We start from the raw sequence: 17,727 nt of genomic DNA, 5'->3' as shown, positions 1-17,727 counted from the left end.
CCTGAGGCGGGGACGGCCCTCCTGCCGCGCGCGCGCCTCCGCAGGGCGCGGCGGGAGGAGGCCGGTGACGCGCGAAGAGGCATTCTCTTCCCTAACCAGGGCTGTGAGGGGGACGGCACACCCCAGGGCATAAATAGTTAAAAAAAAAAACAACAACAACAAAAAAAAACCCAAAAAAATCGTTTTTAGCATTGTTGTTGGAGATAATAACTGGGAAATATTTGAAAATATTCACCAGCATTACACTTCCCTCCTCACAACCCTGAGGTAAACATGGGCACAGAGGAAGCCTCCCAGTTCTCCTTCAGGCTTTAAAGTAACAGACAACCCTGAGATCGCATAGAAATGCTTTATTATATTTATTTGAACAAAGTAATTAAAATAAGGCATCGTGGGTTACATGTAAACATAGAGGTCAGTGGTACATTCCCTTCCCCCTGTGCAGTAAGCAGGTGTACAGCAACGGCAGCAAAAGTTTCAAGTTCTATTTTGGCACAGTTTTGCTTGTCAAGGGGAAATACAAATTCAAAGCTATATTAGCTTATTTAACTTCTATTTGTTAAAAAACTGGGCTTCTCCAGAGAAGAAATCTGATTTTAAAAAGCAAAGGTTGGATTCAATATAATAATGGGATCAAGTCTGAAAGACTACACTACCCATAATGTTCCAGACACAAAATTGCCTTTCACTGCCAGAACTTTTGGAACCCAGAGAATTACTGTGTCATCCAAAGATATTTAAAGTTCATTAAATATTAGATATCCTGCATACTGTTGTTACTAGCACTTTTTTTTTAAATAGTGTCACTTCCTTGAAAGAATACAATACACCACATTTATTTTTACTTACATTCTGATGTCTGATTTTATGCCATATATTAATATAAAAGGATTCTGGAAGACTCTCCAAAGTAGTAAGCATCTGCCCTACTTGTCACTGACAATGTCTCTAGCAATAAGTTCTTTCATTATTTCATTGGTACCACCATAGATTGGCTGAACACGGGCATCCACAAAAGCTCTGAGGGGAAAGAAACACCAAAAAGAAGGAAAAATTAGAAACAACTCCTCAGAATGGATACACAATCAAAAGAAAAAGATATGAAGTGTTATCTTTGAAGATCCTCCTTTTCAAAGTACACTATTCCCATTTTTAAAGAGGTTCACATTTTCAAAGGGGTTTCAACTACCTAAAGTCTCTCACCTTTCCAAGATACTGTGCCAAACTAAGAATTTGGTCAGTATCTCTCCCCTGTTATTTTGTTTACATTGTAAAGTCTCCACTATCCCCCTCCTAATTTATCAAAAATTAAATAAAGCTCTATCAAACCAGACTCCTACCACTTCCCCTTCCCCCTCCAATTCTTGTTCCCTCCTTTCCTCACATCACCTGAGCATTAACTCAGCTCCAGACACCAAAGCCCCCATTCACCCACCGCACATCCAGAACACATGCAGAACAGCACGCCTGCATGCACTGCAAGACCCAGGTGCCTCACTGTTGTAAAAAAAAAAAAACCAACGAAAAAACCACCCACCAAAACACCAACAATGCCCAAACAAAAAAACCCCACCAAAACCAAAACACCAACTCCCCAAAACCAACCAACTCCTACAGAGCCAAACTGATAGCTATCACGGTAATTTGCTCTGATACCCTGGGCTTGTCTGATCCTGTTAAGAGGACTGCTAACGATGCAGTCAGTTCTTTCTCTGAGGTGGGATTCAAACACCTTGGGAGGAAACCAAAGCACCAACTGCTTTCACATCAGCTAGCTACAGCCTTCTACTGACACTGGCTCCATTTGGGCCAGCAGCCGAGAAGCTGCACGCAGCCAAGCCATTTCCCTCCTCACGCTGGAACCGACCCCAGTACATGCACAGCTGGTGACAACACACAGGACGATGACAACATGCTTTTCCATCTTAATTCTGCTTCATTATACAGAGAATGGCCCAGGAGCAACGCGGCATTCTCTGGAAACACATGTGTTGCTGAACCACAGGGATAGTAAAACCCTCTGTGGACAACTACTGCAGGCACAGATAAGCAGGGGTTTGAGGACACCCTGAAAAGGGCTTGCTGGCCTTCCCATTTAGTAAGATAGGGTGCAGAACACTCCCAAGTTACACTTATTAAAAATGTGTAGAAAAAAGTTATTTTAAAGCAACATTTCATACTCATAATGTATTTATAATAAAAACCAATTCTAAACCTACTCAGTTAAAAAAATTAGTTTAAGTTATCTACTTATGACAACTGCACAGCAGTCCTGGTTTTGTTATTCCTACTATCAGATTACCCCCTCTCGTTTTTAAATAAAAACAGCACCAAAACCCTCTACCTAGTGTGGGAAATTGCATGTACATAAAAGGAAACATCTTCACAGATAATACACAAGGAAATATAGAAAAACTCCACAGATGTCCCTAAATCCATAAAGTAAGCAGAAAAAAATGGGAATGTCAAGTTCCTTATTCTACATATAAATCTTAGCTTTTTTCATTTAAAAAGGTATAAAAAAAGCTGAATGCAGCCAGTCATCCTCTTGATTAAGCAACTTGTTATTTTGTGGTACTACACAAGATTTAGGCTGGCCAACATGTTTTCTTTCCTTCATATGTATGCACTTCATTTCAGATAAAAACGAAGGGGGAGATAATTTGTTTTATTTTTACATTGCTTCTCTGGTTTTGCAATTAACATTTTCTTCTAGAAAAGCAACTTCTGTATTGTAAAAAAAATAGGTAATTGCTCAATGGCTTATGAATTATTTGGAGAACCAAAACAAAGCCTTCCTGCAGACATCTGTACAGTAGATCGCCCTTCAATAAACATGATGAGAAGAGGAACGGTAAATCAGTACTAAGACAAAACAACTGACAAATAGACATAAAGGCAGTGCCTCATTTTACTTTCTGGGTAACCTTTCATCACTCAGGTCTGAAATGTTACACTTACTTTGCAATTGGATACTCCCACATATACCCCCATCCTCCGTGCAGTTGCACACACTGAGTAGCTATGCTGTTTTGGAGATCAGAACACCTTAAATGGCCAAAAAGTTGGTTTTAGAATGGTGTTATGCTGTGAAACATTACTAGAGAGATACAGATAAGTTAACAAGACAAAAATATAACCAAACTTTTTACTCTATATAAATGATCTTAGATGCTGATCATTAAAATACTTCATATTCTGAGGGATTTTTTTTCCTTCCTTCATGATTGGTAAGAAATAAGTACATTAAATTAAACAGTATTAAAGAATTGTTCACCTTATGGAAGAGCTTTTGGAGAAGGAAAGCTTTCAAAACAGGCAAGCTTGTTTACCTTTCTCACAGGCCAAGAGATTTCTTTTGTAAAGCAGGTTGATATAGTCTCTTTTCTTACCAAATTCCTCAGATTTGTCAAATTAACACCATCACAGATTTTCCCCACCACCACTCCTAGTAGCAACACACCAGGATGCTCTTTGAGTATAAGCATCACCTGGGGATAATTTATTTTCCTCACATAGGCTTTCTAGTTTTCAAGTCTAAAAAAAAAAAAATACTCTTAAGTAGGATTGCTCACTGCAAAATTTAAGTGCAAAATAAGATTTTAACTGCACTGGAAGTTCAAGCTAAAGTTAAAAGAAAAAAAAAACCACTTTCTAAGCATACAACTTTCAGAGCAGTAACAGAAGAAAATGACAATTCAAGTCAGTTGCTTCTCATGGAATCACAGAAGAGTCCTTTCCTCCAAACCATCCTCTCACCCAGTTAAATCCTTACAGTTTATTATACCACCTTTAAGTCTGAAGCTGTGAGTTACTGCAACTGTCTTTCCTAAATATATTTTCAAATCAATTTAGGTATATAATACAACCTGTCACCACAAAATACTTACAGCCCTTCCATCAGATATTAGAAAAGAGATGCGCAAACTGTATTTTAAAATCCTTCAAAGCTCTAACTCAAGTCATTGACCATACAAAAGGTTTGAAGAATATTAACTGGAGATAGTCTCCTGAAACATTAGGGAATAAAGCAATTTTACATCAAAGCATTTTCTAGACCATCTAAGACAGTTTAATGGATGGGAGTCACAGGGACTCCGTTAGGGAAAGGGGAAATCCACAACAAATTGTGGTGCTAAACAGTTGGGGGGGAGGGAGTTTCAAATACCTCGCTTTAGGAAATTTGTTGAGGAAGTAAGTTGACATATCTGAGCTGGCACTAGTTGTTTCCTCCTCCTCAAAACTGAATGCCTCTCCTTATGTACCTGGTACTTCTAGGTAATCGGTGCCAGGAATAGCACTCAATCATAATTCTTCCTTTCATTGTAAATATTCTCTCTGGATTCCCTTAGTATTGTCTACTCATTTCCTCTGTCCATAAAGTTATCTGTTCATGTCTGATGTGCTTTTTTCCTCCCATCTTTGCAAGCAAAATAAAACTATACAAATTAATGTGCCGCTATCTTAGATGCTTCTACTGATCCAGCTTTCTCTGGTTAAACCTAAGTTAGCAGATAACACCACCAAGTACGGGGAGAGGGAGGAGGAGTTCTGGCCAATAAAGGAAAGCACTGTTTAGTCTCAGTTACAGCAATAGCTGTAGCCAACTATTTCTTCCCAAAACCAGATAGCTTCAAAAACTGGCTGGGCCAAACAGCTATTGCTAAGTAACATTAACTAAAAAGTATCATATGAGCTTCAAGTAAACCTATGCTTTAAAAAAAAAAACCAAACATACACCATTAAAAAAACCCAAACAAATCTAAGAAAACACCCAACAATAACTTGCTACAGTAAAATGTAAATATTTGTCTAAATACCAATGAAGTACTCACTTTCACTTGAAGCTAAAGCAGAGTCCTGATCATGTTATTAATCGAAGCCTATTTTAAAAGCATGCTGTTATTTTGAAATCAATCTGTTTAACCAACACTGGTTTTCAATGTAACTAAGATTTGTTGACCACATGATTAAAGTCAAAGCTAGCGGTCTCTATTAGAAGCTGACAATGTTCTTATTAATCAGACTAATTTTATCTTTTCATTGGATCTGAACAGTTCAGTGTTTTTCTCATTAGACTGCTGTCAAGATCATGCAAGTAACACTTCCAAATTACTTTAACCACATACCAATACTTTGCCATAGAAGCTGTGGAGGAGTCCAGACGTTTATCTGCATGCAGCTGCAAACAGTTGTCCATAAAAGCTCGGCCCACACAAATCTGCGTTTTCATTTCTGCCAACTTGTGCTGTACAGTCTTTTTTTGGAAGTGGATAGAGGAGACAGAGGAAAGAAAAAGCAGAAGTAGTTTTAAAGTTATATTTCCAGTAGAAAATGGATTATTTTCTAAAAGGATTTCTGTTAGAAATCACCATTTCAAACAACTTTGGCTCTGTACACCAGAACACAGCTTACTTTCCATACAATTATGTCTTTATCAGTCTTACTAGGGAGAATTACTGCCCTTTTCTTCTCAAGGCCAACTCAAAACATGACCTTAAGAGAAAAACCCCAAAAGCCTGTCCTAGAGGGCAGAGTAGGAAGCACTGGGTACTGTGTCACTCTCAGCTCCCTCTTGTGGGGGAATGTCCTTTCACTCTGTAGACCCACTAATCTCCCCAATTAATAACATTTCATCATGTATTGAATGCTTTTTTCCTATGCATTCAGTTCTTCCGAGTTTAAGTCGTACACAGAGAAACACAAGCAAAAACAAAGGAAATTTTAGACTAATTATCAGAAAGGTTTTCAATGTTGAGTTCTGTCACATGGGTAAAGAGCTTCTAGATAGAAGAGGTAAAAATCCATCACTAAGGTTACGTAAAACCAGACCAGGCAAGGATTTGACCCTCTTCTTGTAATTCTGGTAGGGAGGGGATAAAAACACCACCCAGTAACAAAAGCTTTTTCTAATATCACAGTTCTAAAGTTGTATGTTAAAAAAAAATCTTCTTGCTTCCCTTCACAATAAATATAACAGACCAGTCTACTATTACAAAGAAAACATTTGATTTCAAACACCGTACTGTGGCACGACTAAATGAATTAGGCAAGGCAGAGCTCTAATTAGAAAGGATTTTTGACTATATGCACATTCTAGCCACCAGCGACAAAAAGGAAACTGAAAAGGTATGCAAAAAATTGATTATTTTCGGGGAAAATAATATACTTTATGAAGTTTATTGGCCACCTGGTGGTTGGCAGTGGACTAGCCTAAAGAAGATTATTTTGGAGGTGTCTGCACAGTGAACTACTGCAATTAGGAAGCATCCCTTACCTTAACCTTTAAAAAAAAAGTAAAATATATTTATGTTAAAGCTGCACACCGCGCATACTAAATTCCATCTGAAATTACAGATGTCTAAATGTTAACTTTAAAAACAGATGAAGATCATAATTTCCTAAAAGATATCTAGCATTCCAGCCTCTAAAGGTCCCAATTCTGCTGCTATTCAAAACTAAAGATTTGATTTTTACAAAGGAAGTCTCAAGATTTAGAAATGGATTTTTTTTTTTAAATTATTTCAAAAGTATATTATGAGAGAGGTGAGCAACATCCTCTAACCCATATGAGTCACTTCTATAAACCAAACACGCAGGAGCTTGGTCTGCTTCAACCCCAATAGCTAATGTGGTTTTCAGGAAAATTGTAACAATGCAATATTGTTGAAAGCAACATCTGTTTTATGACGGCAATGAAAGAGCATAGGCATAAATGTCTCAAAACACAATTAACTACCACTATCAGGAGTGAGGTATGCTCACAGAGAATGACCTAACGGTTTTATATGCAGTCACTTAAATACCCGGCTAGCTGCTAGCTGAGAAATCTCATTACAATACCCATAAAGCTGAATACAAACACCTCTGCAGGCGTTCAGGCAGCAAGGTCACTGCCTGGGAGCTCCCACCAGCGTCAGCCTCAAAGTTCATTTTCCTGCAATGCATTATGTGCAGAGGAACACAGTACCTGCACATACGCCAAGCTCTTCTGCAGTCTATAGGATTCCAGGCAGATATAGAAATACATGCAGGTGTAACAGACTCTGTGATTAGGACCTCTGACAGTAAGAGTAAGCCTAAGAGCAACAAGGTAATTTTTCCCCGTCAGCAGCAAAAAGGCAGTAGAGTTTCTGCCTGCATATTTCACTTTCAAAAGCAGCCCCGCTGGGAGGTATCTGAATTGTAAAATACATACATTAAGGCTTTTGTGGTGTTGGGTTTTTTGTTTTTCAAAAATGAACAATGGGCATGGAGGCAAACAACAGCCACAGTCCAACAGTGAAACCTGTGCCAACAGTCCTTTGAAAACAGCCCAGTGATTTTCATTTGCTCATGTACACAGATGTAAGGCAAATGCACACTGGAATCTGCATACAAGTGTCTCAGTTCAAACTCACCTGCAAGTATGCAATTGTCTTCCCAAAAGCTTTTCTTTGCTTCACATAATTCCTTGTTTCTTCAAACATGAATTCACAACCGGCAAGAGCCATATCAGCAATTAGAAGCCTTTCCTTTTGAAAAAAAAATTACGGAATCCAGTTGAATTAGTCCAACATTTCTCCATATCAGATGCACAATCGGGACACAGATGTTCAGTGTTGTTCATTAAGGGGGGGGGGTAGAAGTCACTTTAAGTTATCACAGCAGACAGACTGCATTACTGAAATTAATGAGTGGGACAAATGCCTCGCTGCCTGAAGCTCACTTAAGTCTCTTCTGGGGTAATGTTCTACCACAACAATAACTCAAAAATAGCTACAAACCAACCACAGGACTCTTACTGACTAAAAAATTCACATCAAATTCCATTTCAATTATTGGTTTTCACTGATCAGTTTAAAAAACAACTGTATTTAACAATTTCAACAGGACATCTCTAGAAAAAAATAAAACCTACAAAAAACCTGGCTGTTCTTTGCTTCCTCATAACATGCTGAAAAACAAAAAACTAAATACAGAACAATTACTTCTAGCACCATTGAAATCAATGATGCATCTCACTGAACCTATTCATGAGTGCATCTTTCCTTTAAAGCAGTAAGAGATTTCCTCTGATCAGGTTTCGTATTTACTCACAGTATAAAGTTAAGTATGATCCCTACCGGACAAAAAGTCATAGTTTTGACAAAGCACAGTCATGTTTTGACTAACCACATTGTCTCTTTGATCTCCCAAATAATTCCAAAACTTTGTAAGTTGTAAACTGTTATTTCCACTAGCAAGGTATTTTGGCAACTGAACAATTTCTTTACTTTGATATATGGACAAAGAAAGAGCAACTTACACCTTTAATATGCTTCTACTAGTAGAAGAGCTAGAACAGCAGGGCTTGCTTGTTTCTTCAAGAAAAATGCCAAATGCATCAGACACCTCCAAGTTATATTTACTAAGCAAAGTGGTTCCATGCTAGAAGTATACAAGAAAACTGTGCTACGCTCTTACACACGCTACTCTCAGGTTCGTCAGTAGCTGAGTTGTTAAGAGATGTGGCTTTGAGCTGGTGGGATATCAACATTTTTACCAGTGCCCAAAAAACTGCACTTTTAGCACCATGAACTGTGTACTTCAGTTAAAAAGCAGCAGCATCAACACAATGTTGCCTACAGACATCCCAATTCCAAGCCCAAGGTGGCTTCCCACGATACATCATCAACACTAAGGCAGATTCTTGCAATGACAAAAATTGTCTCTGCATTCTTCCTATAGACAGCAAACACTCATGTTCCTCTTACCTGAGGGAGCTCTGCCATCAGATAATAAAAGCCTTTGTTCTCTTTTCCAAGCAAGGCACTAGCCGGCAACCGCACATCTTCAAAAAACAGCTCTGCTGTGTCCTAAGAGGATTTTAAATGCAACAGTTTATAGCCTGACATTCTCATCTCTTCATTCCACTTCTTTTGCCTCATTTTTTTTCTTGCTATTGTACACTTTAAATTGAAATCATAGAATCATTTAGGTTGGAAGGGTCCTCCAGAGGTCATCTAATTCATCTCTACTCAAAGCAGCTCCAGCAAAGCAAGCAGCTGAGGGGCCTTGCCTTCTCCAGTTATGCTTTCCACAGTTCTAAAGATGAAGGCTCCACAACTTCTCTGGGCCCCCATTCCAGTACCTGATCACTTTTAGGGAGAATTTCCCTTAATCTAACTTGTGTCCCTTGCCACTCTCCCTTTCACTGTGCTCCTTTAAGAAGAATCTGGCTCTGTCATCTCTACAGCCAACTGCTAGGTAGCTAAAGACACCAATAAGACCCTGCCCTTCCAGGCTTCTTCAGAGCCGAGAAATCCAGCTTCCTCAGCCTCTCCTTGGACATCACATGCTTCAAACTTCCATAGGCAAACTCAGCGTACGTACTTTACGTGTATATCGTTTGTTCTTTAAAGCCTAAGAACTAGAATAGCATGACAGTTCTAGTCTATATTTATTTAGCTAATGCCAGCCATGAATTGGTTTTATACTTCCTCCAAGTTTATTATGTGTGAGGGGCTGTATGAACTTACTTGAGCTTTCAGGCCAATTTTGTTCAGCTTGCGTCCCTTGATGAAACCTTTCATTCCATTTTCCACCAGAAAAAGGCTGATCCCATGAGCAGGAGATGGGGCCTCCCGGTTTGTAACTGCTACCACGATCACTACGTCGCTCATCCAGCCATTAGTGATGAATACCTGTAAAAAAATGCAACTTGGAATAAAGCAATGAGCTAGGTGGATAGAAGTTAGAAGAGATCATCAAACAGCAGAAAGAAAAATTGCTTTGATAATTTCACAGGTGAACTGAAAGGCAAGGTTTAAATGTCCAGAAGAATTTTAAGCTTTAAGCTTTCTGAATTAAGTGTTTTGGAACAAGGTCTATTAAAGTAGGAATTAGTTTGCAAAGTATTGTGTGGGTCAGAGTGTAAAGTTAAAGAATGCACAGACCTGTTTCTTTTGTCTCTCCCATGATAAAGAAGGAATATGGTATCAAGGTAGATATGAAATGAACACAGAAGTTCTCTTTTCTAGAAATTAATTTAGCAAGGTGAAACATGCAAAACTATCAACAGCTTCTTGCCAAAACTGCTTACTATAACCCTATAGAAGGACTCATGAACCTGCCAAAATGATCCACCTTAACTCCAGCAAAAGAAATGAGCTGTCCTGCTTGGCTTCAACTGCACAGCATGAGCAAGTATCCTTTTGAATACCTGTATGTACATATTTGCTTGCACATTCTCACCTCTTGAAATTCTGCTAAGGGCAGAAGTCTCTATCAGTATCATGTTATCAGAAGGAGTACAAAGGGAGGGAGAAAGAAAATCAAGACATTTCATAGCTTTAAACCCTCCCTCCATTGAACCCACACTTGCATTTGAACACTATTTCTGCCTTCTTGCTTTTTTATTATGACAATGAAAGAAGAGGTTAATGCTGCCAGCTTTGCAACAGCTTGAAAACACACACAGAGCATCTGATGCAGTTAGGTTTCTTTTTCCTCCTAACATGACCAGCAGGCTCCTGAATAAAGATTCCACAGCTTGCACTGTGGCAACCCAAGTTTTTACTCAGGCCACAGAAGATTTCACAATGGCAGTAAAGATATATTTTGTTGTTCAAACTCAGTACTAAAAACCATCCCTGATCCTGCTTATACTATGCAGGACCTTCCCCTCCTTTTCTTCCCAGTTTAAGGGGAAATAGGCCTTTTGATAGAATTATTTAAGAGCTACAAAAAGAAAATACTCAAGCCCTTCCATAAATTGGTTTGTAAAAATGCCAGCAACAGAAATACTTTTTTTTTTATAGGACTTAAGGTAACTGGGGAAAAAACCCACAGCATAACCCAGAAAAACACCCAAAACTGAAAGGAGTGGGAGAAGATACTAACAGTGGTGTACACCCTTCACTGTCTAAATGCATTCAGTTCCCAAAGTCTATGAGCAGTATGTATGTCTGTTCACGTACCTTACTCCCATTAAGAATCCAGTCACTTCCATCCTTTTTTGCGTATGTTCGTATTCCCTGCAAGTCACTAGAACAAAATTCAAAAGGTCCTTCAAGAAACCATTGCAGAAGCCACAATTCATATCCTGAATTCTACCCAGTATAAAATAAGGTAGATTTCACTGACCCTGTGCGTGGACAGTATTAAAACACATGCGAGAATAGTGAAACACTGAAATAGCTTACAGCGTAACACAGAAACCACAAGCATGCTGTGGAAAGGGATGATAAATCTATGCAATTTTACAAGAGCATGAGATCCCATTTTAACGTATCTGCTTGTGGAAGGTGGTGTAATACAAGCACTGACACCAACGGGTCTGCATCCCCTTACGCAAATACGCCTTACATGACAAATGCCAGACAAAACCACATCCTTTAAGCCAGCTCAACCCTGGTGAGGAGGCTCTGTAAAAAGCCACTGGTAACATCTACCATTTGCAGAAGCATGACACCAACAGGTTTTGTTCTTCACCTGTCCCTCTCTGTTTTGGCAACTGGTCACAGCAGCTGTGTCTACTTCAAACACATGCTGTCTGCCCTTCAATAATGATTGGCAAGGAGGGACATTCTCTGCCTGAAAGGATTCAGAGGAAAGAAAATAAAGCTAATAGTGAAGTCAAGCCCTCTTTACTGAGGTATGTAATTTTCTCCTATGTTTCATATTAAAAGTATGTTCACATGACAAGCAAGTAAAGTAACTATAAACTCAGACTATAAAAAACAAATACAAAGCGTATTTGCCCACAGTGGGACAGTAGTGAAATGGATTCTGAGTAAGTATCTTGAAGTGACAAAAGTTGTAATAAAGTAATTAAGTAACAGTTGGTTTTGGAGTTACTACTTAATCTAGAATACTACTCACTAAGATAACCATATAACCAGGAGGGTCAGGAATTTTTTCACTGAGAACATTATGTGCTGTCTACCGATTTAAGACCACTGTTTTAATATTTAGCTTACCTGCCAGCCCCGGGTTCTGTCATGGCAATAGCTCCAATACACTTGCCTGTAACCATTTCAGGGATAAAGCGTTTAATCTGTTCTTCAGAGCCATAGTTTGCTATGTAGGGCATGACTATATCTGAATGAAGGCTAAATCCTGGGCCAGTACAGTTAACATACATCCTTGGGGAGAAAGGAGGAGAAAAAGAAAAAAAAAAGAAGAAAGTTCAAACAGAAGTACTACAAAGATTTAAACATTGAACTTTACACAGTTAGAACAGATCCAACAATGAAGAAAGCCCCACCACACAGAAGTCTCAGACATAATCCAAGCTTGTGGCACTTGTACTGTTATTTACAGAACGTACTTCCACAGCCAAGTAAGAGTACAACCTACTGGACTAACTAAAATGCTTCCCCCCAGCCATAAGGTCCTAACAGTGGAGCACAATGACATTTCTTACTTAGCCATCTGGAACGCTTAACAGGAGGGATTTACATCTGTCTAAACTATTGTTTCCATGAGAAAGATAACACCACTTTCTGTAAGCAAACATCTTCCACAACAAGGAGCATTTATGGAAAAACATACAATCTCTTGATAATATCACTGAAATTCTTCCCAAAGCATCTAGTACTTACTGCTCCTCCCAGACCACAGCCGAAGAGAGAATATCGGCTCCGATGCCTCCGTGTTTTTCAGCAATGGCAACACCCAGCAAACCCTGCTGTCCAGCCTTTTCCCAGAGCTCCCTGCTCACCTGGCCATCCTTCTCCCATCTGCAAAATGAACGCAAGAACAGAGCGACACAATAAATCCCTCATAGCTGCTGCTTCAGACTAGAACACCCACAGTCAGGTTTCATCACATAGGAAGAGACTTTGTCTTGCCAACACACAACACTTAGGGTAGACAGACAACTTTATTTTGCAGCTGGAAAGTAGTGGCTTAATAATAGGTTTTCTATTCTTCAAGTCCACAGATGCCACTGGCATTACAGGGACACCAACTGTATAACAAGTTTGAACTCCTGCTTCCAACATTATAACCTGACATCTCTTTAAGCCTTGTTATGAAAGGCAGTGCTGCTTATTGGTCTGAGTACCAGACTGGTATTTAGGAGATTTAGCCACAACCATCTGGATAATTACAAGCAGTTCTTTATCTTCCTGATACTCCATTTTCCCCACGTACAAAATGAGTATAACATCAGTATCTTTTGTGAAAGATTTCAACTCTGCCAATGAGAGCCACTTTATAAGAACCAAACATTAACACATTAGTCACTTCTATATAAAGATCAGTCCCTGTGCACTTGTTACAATTCAGTACTGTATCTTAATAAATTACTGTTTTAAGGTGGTTTCGAGTTTGTAAATAGATAGTTGAGGCTTATCTGCTGACAGTTTGCAAACTTTAACACCACAGGAATCACTCATTCTTGGAAAAATAGTGCCTCTTTACAGAGTTTGCCAACTCAGTAGAAAGCTGGATGACCATTAATGGCCGAGCTTTGTCCTTTTTTTTTAAAAAAACCACAATTTTAAAATTATATGGTAGATAGATTATATCTGAGACACTCCTCTTGACACACCTGCGTGCAGCACTACTATACCATCACACTTTATCCACAGTTAACCAAGTATCTTTTCCTAGATATATAAGCTCATTCCCAGAGCTTTTGCTCCTACACTGGAAATCTTAAGCAGGTATCTCTCGTGACCATCTTTGCACTTTCAGGGCTGTTCCTGTCTCTGCTTCACCCACCACCAAAGCTTCTCCTCCTTGCAATAATCCACAACTGCAATCACAGATGCCACATTTGTCTCTTCCCATCAGCCCAGCCAATTAACATACTATGCCTGAAACCTCCTTGTTTACTTGAAAGGTGTGAGAACAGAACAGTTCATAGGTCGCTGAAGTGATGCAAGAACACAAGTCCAACTTGTTCCAGTCTCTCTAGGAATTGTTGTGTCAGCAAGCTAGCAATCAGGATCTTCAGTAAGCTCAAGCAGAGCCAGTACCTGTTCACAAACCTGCACTAGAAGTCATTCTAGCAAAAGATGAGGGAAAACACCTGTTTTTGTGGACAGAATATGACTGTACAGTGGAAAAGCGCACTACTTTGAGGTCATGGTTTGAGGATGAAAAAAAATAGCTGCCAACACCCCTGATGTAAGCTGTTCCCATTGCCTCCTGCTGTTCATTTTTGCCTCAGAGCCGCAACAACCCACTCATTTGTGCCATCTCAACTGTTTGTGGAGACACACTGTGAGCTGCATCAGGAAACTCATCTAGCAGTATGATTTAAGAATAAGCCCCTCGCTACCCCCCAGTATTTTCGCAGCAATGTATTTCAAGCGAGGTAAAAATTGCTTAAGCCACTACTGCAGCTTAATGCTTTCTGTTCAAAAAGATGTTCTGAGATCATTTATTTTCTTTCCCCAACTATAATGTGATTGGACATAGCTAAAATAAGGGTGAAAACCACCCTCCAGCTCTAGTTCAATGGAAGTACGACACTCTTCTCTGTGTAGAAGACCACATGTATTTCTGCAGAAGCAAAAGAAGATAGAAATTTAAACAAAGATATTTTATGCAATTTTCTCAGTAATACATAAACCAGCTTACCATCCTACGTGTACTGTATTTACAAGATCTACTGCAACGTAACCTATACACAATATCAATGCTTTTTTGGATGACAGCAGTACAATAGCACAGGAACTGAATTGTCTCCCTAACTCTACTGCCAAGACATCGGTGTCAGAGTTAATACCTACAAGCAGGATTACTTTCACTGCAACTCTCCAAACTGTGTTTGTCTGCTCATAGGCCTAAGATGAAGATGCCAGATTGCCTATGCTGGAGCTCAAACAATGCAGTGAATTTTGATTATGTGTGATTATTTTTTTCTTCCCCCACGTATGATTTTCATAGTCAGGTTTGTATTAATAGTGTAAATTTGAAATAGAAAGCTTGTAAATGAAAACAAATATCCTGTTTATCCTCTAACACCCCAAAAAGCATTTTGGGGGAAAACGCATACTATTTGGCAAAGCACAATGTTTAAGAGGTATCTTACTCCGCATGAAAAGGCAGCACTTCTTCCTGAAAGAACTTCCTGGCACTCTCTCTGAAGATATCATGATCTGATGAGAAGATCCTCCGAGTGCCTATATCAGTCAAACTTTTAGCAGAAGATGGTTCTGGGCGTTTTGTGCCATGCTGTTCAGTTTGCAGAGGACTAAAAAAGACAAGTGAAAGAATCTGTTAGGACAGAGGCACCCCCATTTACATAACCCTTTTAAAAGAAAGGAAACACCTGTGGCATTAAACATAGTTCACATCCCAGGTCTAGCACACTGTTAGGTCCAAAGGATACCCGTGATAAATATAAAGACCTAACATATACACTGTACTTCGCTGGGCTGTGAAAGGAGTTAAAGCAAGACTGGTTTGTCTTTAATGCTTCAAATAAATTAAAAACAACATACACATAGGTAGGAAGATAAAGTTTCTGTTCAGAGATGCTAAAAACCACCACTGCCTTCTCCTCCTACCACACAACCTCCAAAATGCAATTCATCTCAATTTAAACTTAAGAGGTAACTTTTTGAAAGGGTAAGCTTTTTTGTGGGTTTTGCTCATTCTGTACATGCCCCCAAAAGCCCCAATATTGCAGATCCACAACACTGAAAATTCACACCCTCAAAATTAAAGCAAGTACAACGTGGATTTGTACGCTTTGAGGGCTGTATTATACTCTGCATTATCACACATATCTGTACAGTTCTAACCTTGAAAATAATACTTTCTAACTTTCAGTATTTTTGTTGTTCTGGAAGGCTAAGCCTCCCACAACTCTGATAAAAGCATATATAAAAATAAAGTCTTAACAAAAAATTAAAACTGAAACAATGATAATTGCCAGTAGTTGAAACCACAAAGAAAGTCTAATTACAAAATAACAAGGAAGAGTTTAAAGCTTTTGTACGGATTTAGAATGCCCAGGATGACATTCTACTTTAGGGCTGAAATGAAAAGTCACTTCTTGTATTTGTGCATTGGGTTGACCTGCTTTTATCTTATTGCTACGAAACAACAGAAATAATAAATACAGAGCTGAGTTATATTAAATGGAAGAGGGATTCGCAGTTCCTTTCTCAAACTATTTTGTTCATCTCTCCTCAATTCCTCAGCATGGTAATTGTGTGTCTCCCACAGAGCTGAGCTGAGTCTACACTTACTTATTCCATTACAGAGAGGAAGGTCTTTATTTACTGCCACACGAAGTTACTCACACTCTTCCTGGTGGATCAAACACCCCTGAAACACAGACTGTTTACTGCTAGTGATATTTGGAAAAAACTGGCTACTGCAACTTGCTTGTTCAGTATTTTGTACCCTCAAACATGGGCTTCCTGTGCTAGGCACACAGTGACCCTTCCAAGAGCTCCACGCTATTTTTAAAGCTGTTTAAGACAATATTGAAGTTTATTTAAGACCACCCTTCCGTTTAATTGCGGCTCAGCCTACACTGCACTCTGGGAAGAGCCGGGCTTCTCCTTCACACTCACCACAGCCCTAGAAGACCCAACTCGTAGGACCGAGAGCCGTGAGCACAGCCCTGCGTGCCTGCTCCCCGAAACCCCCTTCCCCGAGCCCAAGCACCCCGCTGCCGAGGGCCGGCTGGTGCCCGGGGTGCCGGGGCAAGGACGTGCCTGGCCCGTCACCTGCTGTCACCACGGCACTGCCGTCCCCGCGCGCAGACGGGATGTGGAGCAAAGGTCGGGCCCGTCACAGGGACGGGCGGGGGCTCCCAGACCCGCCGGGCCCAGGCGCTCGGGGCCGGGGAGGGCCCCCCCAGACCCCGCCGTGCACCAGGGAGCTCACCCGACCCCCGCTGCCTCCTGCGATGGGGGAGCAGGCATATACGTATACGCACCCCCCTACATATAGGCCTGTGCCTATAACCTTCCCACCACGCATATACAGAGCACGCATCCATACCCCTCCAAATATATACACAGGTGCGCACGGCCCCCACACATACACTCATATAGATACGTACATACGCGTGTATATATAGCTCGTACGACCCTATCAGCACATAAACACCCACCCTCCCGCAGATAGGCAAATACATACATCCCCCTTACGCACCCAAGCGGAAAGGCTCACGCCCACTCTCACGGTGCGCCACAGGCGGCCAGGTACCCCCCACTCAGCCCGGCGCACACCCGCCTCCCTACCAACGCGGGCCCCGTACCCCACTAACCTAGCCTGGGCAGAGAAGGACCGAGAACCAGCAGCCCGTAACAAACCGCGCAGACGGAGTAGCCGTGCCGCCATCTTGTGCCGCAGCGGGACGGGCCAAGGCGGGGCGGCGCCGCCGTTAAAACCCGCGGCGGGGCGGCCGGCGGAGGGCGGTGTGACCCTTACGCTGTCACGTTGTCAGGCCAGTGGGTTGGTCATGTTTATTTGTTATTAATGTTTTCTTTCCGGGTCGTTTAACAGCAGCTTCTTGGTTCCGTCAGCGTTGCGCCTCTCCTCACCTTTTGCGGCGAGTGGAAGGATTTCTGCCTAAAGCCTGTTGCAACACGCACCTCTCTAGTCATCCCGGCTTCCTACAGTTACAAATCCCTTCTGATACATCTGGGCTTACAACAGGATTATGATAAAGCACCTGTGTAATTACTGTTTTGCTAGTGTAGTTTTGAAATCACGATACAGAGGGGAGCAGGAACAAAGGCTCCTCAGGTGTTAGGGAACCTTCAGGTGTTACCTTCTGGGGTCATG

At 40.6% G+C, this 17,727-nt stretch overlaps 1 protein-coding gene across 1 annotated transcript; it reads right to left on the bottom strand.

The window, feature by feature from the left end:
• Window positions 1-335: 335 nt before the first annotated feature.
• ACADL (acyl-CoA dehydrogenase long chain) lies at window positions 336-17,426 on the bottom strand. Its single transcript, XM_075756037.1, has 11 exons — window positions 17,207-17,426; window positions 15,011-15,172; window positions 12,567-12,704; window positions 11,943-12,107; window positions 10,941-11,007; window positions 9,501-9,665; window positions 8,736-8,837; window positions 7,401-7,514; window positions 5,130-5,257; window positions 2,962-3,048; window positions 336-1,020 (listed from the first exon to the last, which is right to left on the bottom strand). Exons 1-11 carry the CDS (start codon window positions 17,278-17,280, stop codon window positions 927-929), a joined length of 1,296 nt encoding a protein of 431 aa, XP_075612152.1. The 5' UTR covers window positions 17,281-17,426; the 3' UTR covers window positions 336-926.
• Between the last annotated feature and the right edge of the window lie 301 nt (window positions 17,427-17,727).

This window comes from Balearica regulorum, chromosome 6 (genome assembly GCF_011004875.1).
Source record: "Balearica regulorum gibbericeps isolate bBalReg1 chromosome 6, bBalReg1.pri, whole genome shotgun sequence".
NCBI classification, from domain to species: Eukaryota; Metazoa; Chordata; class Aves; order Gruiformes; family Gruidae; genus Balearica; species Balearica regulorum.
This window is presented reverse-complemented; position numbering and strand designations above follow the sequence as displayed.

What these genes read in the sequence shown, in the direction of transcription:
- ACADL (XM_075756037.1), bottom strand. Translation starts at nt 17,280, where the DNA reads ATGGCGGCACGGCTACTCCGTCTGCGCGGTTTGTTACGGGCTGCTGGT. An exon ending in TCCTTCTCTGCCCAGGCTAG is followed by an intron (nt 15,173 to 17,206) that starts GTTAGTGGGGTA and finishes TGTCTTTTTTAG; the next exon opens with TCCTCTGCAAACTGAACAGC. An exon ending in AGACAATTGCATACTTGCAG is followed by an intron (nt 5,258 to 7,400) that starts GTGAGTTTGAAC and finishes TTCCAAAAAAAG; the next exon opens with ACTGTACAGCACAAGTTGGC.